The sequence below is a fragment of the Notothenia rossii genome (assembly GCF_949606895.1).
Source record: "Notothenia rossii genome assembly, contig: scaffold_238, whole genome shotgun sequence".
NCBI lineage: Eukaryota > Metazoa > Chordata > Actinopteri > Perciformes > Nototheniidae > Notothenia > Notothenia rossii.
In genome coordinates this window covers 48993-61268 of record NW_027639522.1, presented here as the reverse complement: position 1 = coordinate 61268, position 12276 = coordinate 48993, and the positions used below count along the sequence as shown (strand labels likewise).

The 12276-nt window shown below is 39.6% G+C and overlaps 1 protein-coding gene across 3 annotated transcripts in view; it reads left to right on the top strand.

Annotated features, from left to right (window-relative positions):
- The first annotated feature begins 286 nt into the window (after positions 1 to 286).
- The window catches only part of LOC307027725 (uncharacterized protein), a 21596-nt gene continuing 9606 nt past the window's right edge, over positions 287 to 12276 (top strand). For 2 of the 3 annotated variants that reach the window (XM_079696021.1, XM_079696020.1), the window contains exons 1-2: positions 288 to 375; positions 9504 to 9593. In XM_079696021.1, the coding sequence (XP_079552147.1) occupies positions 370 to 375; positions 9504 to 9593 (96 nt within the window). In that variant the 5' untranslated portion in view covers positions 288 to 369. Of the gene's footprint in view, positions 376 to 9503; positions 9594 to 12276 lie in introns of all 3 variants that reach the window. The other variant, XM_079696019.1, reaches the window with a different exon arrangement.

The window sequence follows — 12276 nt, the reverse complement described above, 5'->3', positions numbered from 1 at the left end:
TTACATATTTGTTGCTGTTTTTATAATATAATTTTTTGTATAATGTCCAAATGTTGTCTTAAAATGATTCATGTCTATAAATATTATCATTATATGTAAGTTATTATTTCTGTTGTTATTATTTATTATGGAGCTGCAGCAGCATGTGACTGAACATGAGTCCCCCCCCCCCCCACTATGTGTGTTGTGACTCTGCGTCTATATTTACCCTGTAGGTCTCACACACACACACACACACACACACACACACACACACACACACACACACACACACACACACACACACACACACACACACACACACACACACACACACACACACACACACACACACACACACACACACCCTCTCAGAGGCTCGTCGTGCAGATGGAGGTAAACGTCTCTAAAGTTTTTCTCTCTTTGTGTTTCTTCAGGATTTCTGGAAATAAGAGAAGTGTTTAAAATGAAGTTAGGGATCAGAGGTGTGTGTGTGTGTGTGTGTGTGTGTGTGTGTGTGTGTGTGTGTGTGTGTGTGTGTGTGTGTGTGTTGTGTGTTTGTGTGTTTGTGAGTGTGTTAGACTTCAGGAGGGTCTGCAGCACGAGGCGGAAACTCAACGACAGAGCTTCTGATCTGTGAAGTATAGACGCTTTAATGCAGGCGTTATAGTCCTGAGTCAGTGCGAGGCAGAGAAACCAACCAGCGGGTACTTCTACTGCAGTACAAGTACACATAGTCCTGTTTTTAAGAAGTATTATCAAGTATTTATTCTGCAGAAAGGTGCCGATCAAACGGTTTTATTATTATATATATGTGTATTAGATGAGATGTACTTTATTGAACTACAATCAATTAAATGTATCAAATTTAATAGATTTTTAAAACGTATATGTATATTTTATTATTAAATTGTAATGACTGAAAAACATATGTTTTAATATTTCAATGTGGAGCCCATTACAGATGCTTTACGAACTTTTACTGTGATATTTGTGAGTAGTGGTGCAGTATACTATCAAGTATAAGTACATTCAATATTAGATATATGCAGTACAAAGGAAATGGATATATGTAAGGATGCTACATAGTGATATACACCATGCTTCACTGAAATCAGACCGGTATGCTCAGTCGTTTGTTGACAGATAAACAAACAAACAGATAAACAACATGGCGTCTCTGCAGGACAGATCGTGGAGCAGAATGCATTCCATTCAAATCTTGCATCTGGTTTTTGAACGTGGCGTTTAGGGACTTTCATTTCTGCTTTAATATTATATGTTGCAGTCAAATGCAATGGAGCACACATTAACACATTAACAGAGTCACTAAACTAAAATATAAAAATGAAATAATATGAATAATAAATAATAATATCTAATAATATAAATAAGAATTTTGCAAAATTGAAATATCTCATTGACAAAAAACAAGATTAAACAATACATATTTTGTTCAGTTGAAAACCGACCGACCTTTCCAACAGGTCTTTGAACGCACCACATATTTGATGCTTAGAAAGATATTTCTCACAGCTACTAACAACTCAGATGTCCTCGAATAAAACCTGGATTATTAAAAACAAGGTGCAGGAAAACATGTTTTTACACAACGACATGAAGTGCTATATTTTATAGATTTAGTTTGTGAAGTTTTAAAATATTTGTACGCAAAAGTGTTGACATGTAATTTAATTGTGTGTTATCTGGAGTTTTATTGACGTAAAATAACCGGTAGAGCAACAAGATTGTGTGTGTGTGTGTGTGTGTGTGTGTGTGTGTGTGTGTGTGTGTGTGTGTGTGTGTGTGTGTGTGTGTGTGTGTGTGTGTGTGTGTGTGTGTGTGTGTGTGTGTGTGTGTGTGTGTGTGTGTGTGTGTGTGTGTGTGTGTGTGTGTGCGAGGTCACATTCATTAAACCCCTCAGTGAAGTCATAAATAAACACCTCCTTAAAATGATTCAGACGTTGTTTACTTCCCTAAAAACATTCAAATATTGATATTGAGCTTTGGTGGCATGGCAACAGTCGTGGTGGAGACATTTTGGGGAACTTTAAACCACCGCTCTGAGCCGTACACCAAATATTACTTTTGATTTGTTTTGTGTCTTTGTGATCATAGTTCTGAATAACAAATATAATATACCATATAATATGTATCTGCTTTAAAGAGTCCTCTCCTGCTGATGTTCAGGTGTATATCAGTATGTAGTGTCTCTACTTTAAAGAGTCCTCTCCTGCTGATGTTCAGGTGTATATCAGTATGTAGTGTCTACTTTAAAGAGTCCTCTCCTGCTGATGTTCAGGTGTATATCAGTATGTAGTGTCTCTACTTTAAAAAGTCCTCTCCTGCTGATGTTCAGGTGTATATCAGTGTGTAGTGTCTCTACTTTAAAGAGTCCTCTCCTGCTGATGTTCAGGTGTATATCAGTGTGTAGTGTCTCTACTTTAAAGAGTCCTCTCCTGCTGATGTTCAGGTGTATATCAGTATGTAGTGTCTCTACTTTAAAGAGTCCTCTCCTGCTGATGTTCAGGTGTATATCAGTATGTAGTGTCTCTACTTTAAAGAGTCCTCTCCTGCTGATGTTCAGGTGTATATCAGTGTGTAGTGTCTCTACTTTAAAGAGTCCTCTCCTGCTGATGTTCAGGTGTATATCAGTATGTAGTGTCTCTACTTTAAAGAGTCCTCTCCTGCTGATGTTCAGGTGTATATCAGTATGTAGTGTCTCTACTTTAAAGAGTCCTCTCCTGCTGATGTTCAGGTGTATATCAGTATGTAGTGTCTCTACTTTAAAGAGTCCTCTCCTGCTGATGTTCAGGTGTATATCAGTATGTAGTGTCTCTACTTTAAAGAGTCCTCTCCTGCTGATGTTCAGGTGTATATCAGTATGTAGTGTCTCTGCTTTAAAGAGTCCTCTCCTGCTGATGTTCAGGTGTATATCAGTATGTAGTGTCTCTACTTTAAAGAGTCCTCTCCTGCTGATGTTCAGGTGTATATCAGTATGTAGTGTCTACTTTAAAGAGTCCTCTCCTGCTGATGTTCAGGTGTATATCAGTATGTAGTGTCTCTACTTTAAAAAGTCCTCTCCTGCTGATGTTCAGGTGTATATCAGTGTGTAGTGTCTCTACTTTAAAGAGTCCTCTCCTGCTGATGTTCAGGTGTATATCAGTGTGTAGTGTCTCTACTTTAAAGAGTCCTCTCCTGCTGATGTTCAGGTGTATATCAGTATGTAGTGTCTCTACTTTAAAGAGTCCTCTCCTGCTGATGTTCAGGTGTATATCAGTATGTAGTGTCTCTACTTTAAAGAGTCCTCTCCTGCTGATGTTCAGGTGTATATCAGTGTGTAGTGTCTCTACTTTAAAGAGTCCTCTCCTGCTGATGTTCAGGTGTATATCAGTATGTAGTGTCTCTACTTTAAAGAGTCCTCTCCTGCTGATGTTCAGGTGTATATCAGTATGTAGTGTCTCTACTTTAAAGAGTCCTCTCCTGCTGATGTTCAGGTGTATATCAGTATGTAGTGTCTCTACTTTAAAGAGTCCTCTCCTGCTGATGTTCAGGTGTATATCAGTATGTAGTGTCTCTACTTTAAAGAGTCCTCTCCTGCTGATGTTCAGGTGTATATCAGTATGTAGTGTCTCTACTTTAAAGAGTCCTCTCCTGCTGATGTTCAGGTGTATATCAGTATGTAGTGTCTCTACTTTAAAGAGTCCTCTCCTGCTGATGTTCAGGTGTATATCAGTATGTAGTATCTCTGCTTTAAAGAGTCCTCTCCTGCTGATGTTCAGGTGTATATCAGTATGTAGTGTCTACTTTAAAGAGTCCTCTCCTGCTGATGTTCAGGTGTATATCAGTATGTAGTGTCTCTACTTTAAAGAGTCCTCTCCTGCTGATGTTCAGGTGTATATCAGTATGTAGTGTCTCTACTTTAAAGAGTCCTCTCCTGCTGATGTTCAGGTGTATATCAGTATGTAGTGTCTCTACTTTAAAGAGTCCTCTCCTGCTGATGTTCAGGTGTATATCAGTATGTAGTGTCTCTACTTTAAAGAGTCCTCTCCTGCTTATGTTCAGGTGTATATCAGTATGTAGTGTCTCTACTTTAAAGAGTCCTCTCCTGCTGATGTTCAGGTGTATATCAGTATGTAGTGTCTCTACTTTAAAGAGTCCTCTCCTGCTGATGTTCAGGTGTATATCAGTATGTAGTGTCTCTACTTTAAAGAGTCCTCTCCTGCTGATGTTCAGGTGTATATCAGTATGTAGTGTCTCTACTTTAAAGAGTCCTCTCCTGCTGATGTTCAGGTGTATATCAGTATGTAGTGTCTCTACTTTAAAGAGTCCTCTCCTGCTGATGTTCAGGTGTATATCAGTATGTAGTGTCTCTACTTTAAAAAGTCCTCTCCTGCTGATGTTCAGGTGTATATCAGTATGTAGTGTCTCTACTTTAAAGAGTCCTCTCCTGCTGATGTTCAGGTGTATATCAGTATGTAGTGTCTCTACTTTAAAGAGTCCTCTCCTGCTGATGTTCAGGTGTATATCAGTATGTAGTGTCTACTTTAAAGAGTCCTCTCCTGCTGATGTTCAGGTGTATATCAGTATGTAGTGTCTCTACTTTAAAGAGTCCTCTCCTGCTGATGTTCAGGTGTATATCAGTATGTAGTGTCTCTACTTTAAAGAGTCCTCTCCTGCTGATGTTCAGGTGTATATCAGTATGTAGTGTCTCTACTTTAAAGAGTCCTCTCCTGCTGATGTTCAGGTGTATATCAGTATGTAGTATCTCTGCTTTAAAGAGTCCTCTCCTGCTGATGTTCAGGTGTATATCAGTATGTAGTGTCTCTACTTTAAAAAGTCCTCTCCTGCTGATGTTCAGGTGTATATCAGTATGTAGTGTCTCTACTTTAAAGAGTCCTCTCCTGCTGATGTTCAGGTGTATATCAGTATGTAGTGTCTCTACTTTAAAGAGTCCTCTCCTGCTGATGTTCAGGTGTATATCAGTATGTAGTGTCTCTACTTTAAAGAGTCCTCTCCTGCTGATGTTCAGGTGTATATCAGTATGTAGTGTCTCTACTTTAAAGAGTCCTCTCCTGCTGATGTTCAGGTGTATATCAGTATGTAGTGTCTCTACTTTAAAGAGTCCTCTCCTGCTGATGTTCAGGTGTATATCAGTATGTAGTGTCTCTACTTTAAAGAGTCCTCTCCTGCTGATGTTCAGGTGTATATCAGTATGTAGTGTCTCTACTTTAAAGAGTCCTCTCCTGCTGATGTTCAGGTGTATATCAGTATGTAGTATCTCTGCTTTAAAGAGTCCTCTCCTGCTGATGTTCAGGTGTATATCAGTATGTAGTGTCTACTTTAAAGAGTCCTCTCCTGCTGATGTTCAGGTGTATATCAGTATGTAGTGTCTCTACTTTAAAGAGTCCTCTCCTGCTGATGTTCAGGTGTATATCAGTATGTAGTGTCTCTACTTTAAAGAGTCCTCTCCTGCTGATGTTCAGGTGTATATCAGTATGTAGTGTCTCTAATTTAAAGAGTCCTCTCCTGCTGATGTTCAGGTGTATATCAGTATGTAGTGTCTCTACTTTAAAGAGTGCTCTCCTGCTGATGTTCAGGTGTATATCAGTATGTAGTGTCTCTACTTTAAAGAGTCCTCTCCTGCTGGTGTTCAGGTGTATATCATTATGTAGTGTCTCTACTTTAAAGAGTCCTCTCCTGCTGATGTTCAGGTGTATATCAGTATGTAGTGTCTCTACTTTAAAGAGTCCTCTCCTGCTGATGTTCAGGTGTATATCAGTATGTAGTGTCTCTACTTTAAAGAGTCCTCTCCTGCTGATGTTCAGGTGTATATCAGTATGTAGTGTCTCTACTTTAAAGATTCTTTCCACCCTCTGTCTAAAAACAGAGCCCAGTGTGCTAGCTGGCCGGCTCTGTTGTGATTGGTCAACCTCTTAGAGAAGTCCCGCCCTTTAGCCAAATCACGTACAATGTGTTGGAGCGCTAGCCAATAGGAGCAGCGCGAGTGTTCCCTAGTGATGTCGCTATGTTCCAGAAGTAAACAAAGGAGTCCAAGTAAATACAATTTGAATATTACAATTTTTTTACAGGAAATATTTTGATAATTTTTATATATTATTACCTTTTCCTCTATAAATATAACAACCTTTTTCCTACATATATCTTCTTTTTTTAATTAGTTTTTTTAAATATCACGTCCGTATCTTTTAAACCCTTTTTCCTTGAATTAAATTATGGTAAAATAGTGTTTTTACTGCAAAATACATTATCTCTATATTTTAAGATTATTTGAACACAACTAGTTTAGTAAATAAATTATAAATATTATTACTGCTTTTTATGTGGAATATTACGACTGTTTTCTTTATGAATAAAACCATTTTCTACGTATTAAACCTTTTATTTCTTAACATTTTAAGACTCTTCAAACCCTTTTTCCTGGAAAAAATAGGACTTTTTAAATGAAATAAAACTTGTTTTGAAGATAGAAACAGAAACAAAGACTCCCTGTCGACGTCAAAACTAAATCAGATTTCAGATTAGATTAAAACATAAATAAACCAAAGCTGCAGCATGGAGACAGTACAGCTCTATTCGAGGAACACACACACACACACACACACACACACACACACACACACACACACACACACACACACACACACACACACACACACACACACTGTCAGCTGTTGACGTGGCGATGATCCATGTCCATTCCAGCTGAAGGTCTCACATAGCTGGCATTCACCAGATAATGAAATCACACTGACTGGGAGGACACACACACACACACTCTCACACACACACACACACACACACACACACACACACACACACACACACACACACACACACACACTCTCTCTCTCTCACACTCTCACACACACACACACACACACACACACACACACACACACACACACACACACACACACACACACACACACACACACACACACACACACACACACACACACACACACACACACAGGGTGGGCTAGAAAACGTTATGGACCTAGACTGACCCCAGACACGGTAACTACTGTACACACCTCTTTGAACTCCTCCCCCTCTCACATCCCCATCCCTTCCCCGTATCCCAGGACCCCCCATCCCACCCGGGGCACATACCCCAAACTCATCCCCTACCCTGACCATAAGTCATCCTGCCCTACTCAGGGTTCCTACTCTAACCCTGTTCTCCACCCCAAACCCCTCCAGGCCTCTCAGCCACTATTGAGAGAGACTCCCCCCCCCCCCTTATCCTAAACCTAAAGGACCCAGGTCTCCTCAACAGTCCTTCTGGAGCCCTCCCCTTCTCCCCAGCCCTAAACCTAAGTGCCCCTCCCCCCAATACTCCCATCCAGGAGTCTCCAGGGTTTGGTCGACGGGTCCCCTCAGACCAAACCCAAAATCAGGGAGGGTCTATGATGAAAGGGACTAAGAAGGTCACACTTAACCACTTACAAACCCACTCTGACCCCTCCCTGGATCCCTCTGCTGGGATCCAGTTGTCCGGCCGGCCTTCTGCGGGGTCCAGCTCGCTTGACCAATGGTGGACTGGGCTTTCTGGTTCCCGGGCGTGTTTGCAGCTGGAACCGGAGCCATGGTGCTCTGGCACCGGCTGTGGATCCTTTCGGGAGCCGGAATCCCCTGTAGCCGACCATCCCCCAGGATCTCCTCAGCCCACTATCAGTAACAAGTACAAAAACCATCCCCCAGGATCTCCCCAGCCCACTATCAGTAACAAGTACAAAAACCATCCCCCAGGATCTCCTCAGCCCACTATCAGTAACAAGTACAAAAACCATCCCCCAGGATCTCCCCAGCCCACTATCAGTAACAAGTACAAAAACCATCCCCCAGGATCTCCTCAGCCCACTATCAGTAACAAGTACAAAAACCATCGCCCAGCTCCCATTTTGCTTCCCCCTACTAAGACCAGCTCGCCTCTAACATTGGGCTCTGGCTCCGGCTGCTCATCCCCCTGGGAACCGGAAACCCTTTACTCCGATTCATTTTCTGACTTTTTAGGTGACAATCCCACAGGATCCCCTCCGCCTAAAAACACGAGACATTGGACCCATTTTGCAGAATTCTACCCAAACACCTTAGAAACTTTTACTCCTTTATAAACCCAACCCCAGAAACCAACCCCCTCCTTCCTACCCCTAAGTTTTATCTTTACTTTTAAGAAATAACATCAATGGTTTAATCTTTGAATAAATCAGATGTGAAACATTTGCCCGTGCCTCTCCCCTGTCACCACTAGATGGTGACAGGGGACCTTTATTTCTTCACCTAACCCTAACCAAGTCTTCACCCTAAAATTAATGATTCCCCTTATGGGGACCTCCATTTTGTCCCCATAAGGGAGGCGAGTCCCCACACGTGACTGTGTGAACAGATTTAGGTACCCACAAGTATAGTAATGCTAGGCCACACACGCACACACACACACACACACTACTCATTCTGAAACATGTAGGTAGAAACTGATGAAAGAACGACCGTTAGACCACTTCCTGTTTTTGAGAGAGAGTGTGTGTGTGTGTGTGTGTGTGTGTGTGTGTGTGTGTGTGTGTGTGTGTGTGTGTGTGTGTGTGTGTGTGTGTGTGTGTGTGTGTGTGTGTGTGTGTGTGTGTGTGTGTGTGTGTGTGTGTGTGTGTGTGTGTGTGTGTGTGTGTGTTCAAATTGCAGTCTACATAGTTGCAGAATTTATTCGGCATTAAAGATACAAATAATGGATTTCAGTCTTTTTCATTTCCTGTAATATTTGTTTTACTTTTTCCTGAAACTAAATAACATACTGATAAGAGAGGACTCTTTAAAGTAGAGACGCTAAATACTGATATACACCTGAACATCAGCAGGAGAGGACTCTTTAAAGTAGAGACACTACATACTGATATACACCTGGAGAGGACTCTTTAAAGTAGAGACACTACATACTGATATACACCTGAACACCAGCAGGAGAGGACTCTTTAAAGTAGAGACACTACATACTGATATACACCTGAACATCAGCAGGAGAGGACTCTTTAAAGTAGAGACGCTACATACTGATATACACCTGAACATCAGCAGGAGAGGACTCTTTAAAGTAGAGACGCTACATACTGATACACACCTGAACATCAGCAGGAGAGGACTCTTTAAAGTAGAGACACTACATACTGATATACACCTGAACATCAGCAGGAGAGGACTCTTTAAAGTAGAGACACTACACAGTGATATACACCTGAACATCAGCAGGAGAGGACTCTTTAAAGTAGAGAAAGTACATACTGATATACACCTGAACATCAGCAGGAGAGGACTCTTTAAAGTAGAGACACTACATACTGATATACACCTGAACATCAGCAGGAGAGGACTCTTTAAAGTAGAGACACTACACACTGATATACACCTGAACATCAGCAGGAGAGGACTCTTTAAAGTAGAGACACTAAAGAAGTTATACCTTATATTATAATACTTTAAATCTGTGTTTACCTGTTTCCCCTCAGGAGGAGGCGGCTCCCCGGCGCTCGGTCTCTGAACTCGCTGGAAGATTTAAAAACTCGACTGCCGCTCACGATGCTGCTGGGACAGAAACGGTGAGATCTCATCTGTAAATCAGTGTTTGAGTGAAGGGGTAATAATTCATCCAACAGCAGAAACACTTATCCAAAGGGTTTAAAAGCTTCATTCCTCATGCCTGTTTCGGTAAAGTAAGATACGTACTGAGTTACCCAGCCGACGTATACCTTTAATATACATTTAAGCTGAGGTGGGAAGTAGTGGAGTACAAATACTTTGTTACTGTAATTAAGTACATGTTTCTGGTATCAGTACTTTACTCCACTTCGACTTCTTACATGTTGAACTCAAATACCTGTACTTTCTACTTCTTACATTTCGAACTCAAATACCTGTACTTTCTACTTCTTACATGTTGAACACAAATACCTGAACTTTCTACTTCTTACATGTTGAACTCAAATACCTGAACTTTCTACTTCTTACATGTTGAACCCAAATACCTGTACTTTCTACTTCTTACATGTTGAACTCAAATACCTGTACTTTCTACTTCTTACATTTTGAACTCAAATACCTGTACTTTCTACTTCTCACATGTTGAACTCAAATACCTGTACTTTCTACTTCTTACATGTTGAACACAAATACCTGAACTTTCTACTTCTTACATGTTGAACCCAAATACCTGTACTTTCTACTTCTTACATGTTGAACACAAATACCTGTACTTTCTACTTCTTACATGTTGAACACAAATACCTGTACTTTCTACTTCTTACATGTTGAACACAAATACCTGTACTTTCTACTTCTTACATGTTGAACACAAATACCTGTACTTTCTACTTCTCACATGTTGAACACAAATACCTGTACTTTCTACTTCTTACATGTTGAACACAAATACCTGTACTTTCTACTTCTTACATGTTGAACTCAAATACCTGTACTTTCTACTTCTTACATGTTGAACACAAATACCTGTACTTTCTACTTCTTACATGTTGAACACAAATACCTGTACTTTCTACTTCTCACATGTTGAACACAAATACCTGTACTTTCTACTTCTTACATGTTGAACACAAATACCTGTACTTTCTACTTCTTACATGTTGAACACAAATACCTGTACTTTCTACTTCTTACATGTTGAACACAAATACCTGTACTTTCTACTTCTCACATGTTGAACACAAATACCTGTACTTTCTACTTCTTACATGTTGAACTCAAATACCTGTACTTTCTACTTCTTACATGTTGAACTCAAATACCTGTACTTTCTACTTCTTACATGTTGAACACAAATACCTGTACTTTCTACTTCTCACATGTTGAACACAAATACCTGTACTTTCTACTTCTTACATGTTGAACTCAAATACCTGTACTTTCTACTTCTCACATGTTGAACACAAATACCTGTACTTTCTACTTCTCACATGTTGAACACAAATACCTGTACTTTCTACTTCTTACATGTTGAACTCAAATACCTGTACTTTCTACTTCTTACATGTTGAACTCAAATACCTGTACTTTCTACTTCTTACATGTTGAACTCAAATACCTGTACTTTCTACTTCTCACATGTTGAACACAAATACCTGTACTTTCTACTTCTTACATGTTGAACACAAATACCTGTACTTTCTACTTCTTACATGTTGAACACAAATACCTGTACTTTCTACTTCTCACATGTTGAACTCAAATACCTGTACTTTCTACTTCTTACATGTTGAACACAAATACCTGTACTTTCTACTTCTCACATGTTGAACACAAATACCTGTACTTTCTACTTCTTACATGTTGAACTCAAATACCTGTACTTTCTACTTCTCACATGTTGAACTCAAATACCTGTACTTTCTACTTCTTACATGTTGAACACAAATACCTGTACTTTCTACTTCTTACATGTTGAACTCAAATACCTGTACTTTCTACTTCTTACATGTTGAACACAAATACCTGTACTTTCTACTTCTTACATGTTGAACTCAAATACCTGTACTTTCTACTTCTCACATGTTGAACTCAAATACCTGTACTTTCTACTTCTTACATGTTGAACACAAATACCTGTACTTTCTACTTCTTACATGTTGAACTCAAATACCTGTACTTTCTACTTCTTACATGTTGAACTCAAATACCTGTACTTTCTACTTCTTACATGTTGAACTCAAATACCTGTACTTTCTACTTCTTACATGTTGAACTCAAATACCTGTACTTTCTACTTCTCTCATTTTCCAAACAGGCTGGTTCCTTTAGTCTGAATGTGTGTTTGGTGGCGTGATCATTATTATTTAGAGTCATTGCGTGCCTATTGATTTGAACACGATCCGTGTATCCATCATTTCCTGGTCTTCTCTAAAGAAGAGGGACCAATGGAAACGTTGTCATGTTGCCGTTGGTCACCATGGAAACATTCATTAGCTAACAATGACATTATTGTTCTATTAATATAAAGGGAGGTCAGGTACTCTTTAAAACAGCTGCTAGTTATGGGTACTTTTTACTGAAGTACATTTCAAAGTTCTTTACTTTGACTTGAGTAAAGAAGTTTAGTCAGTACTTCTACTTTTACCAGAGTATTTTAAACACGAGTATCTGTACTTATACTTGAGTTAAGGATGTGTGTACTTCTACTATAGTAAAGGATGTGTGTACTTCTACTTGAGTAAAGGATGTGTGTACTTCTACTTGAGTAAAGGATGTATGTACTTCTACTTGAGTAAAGGA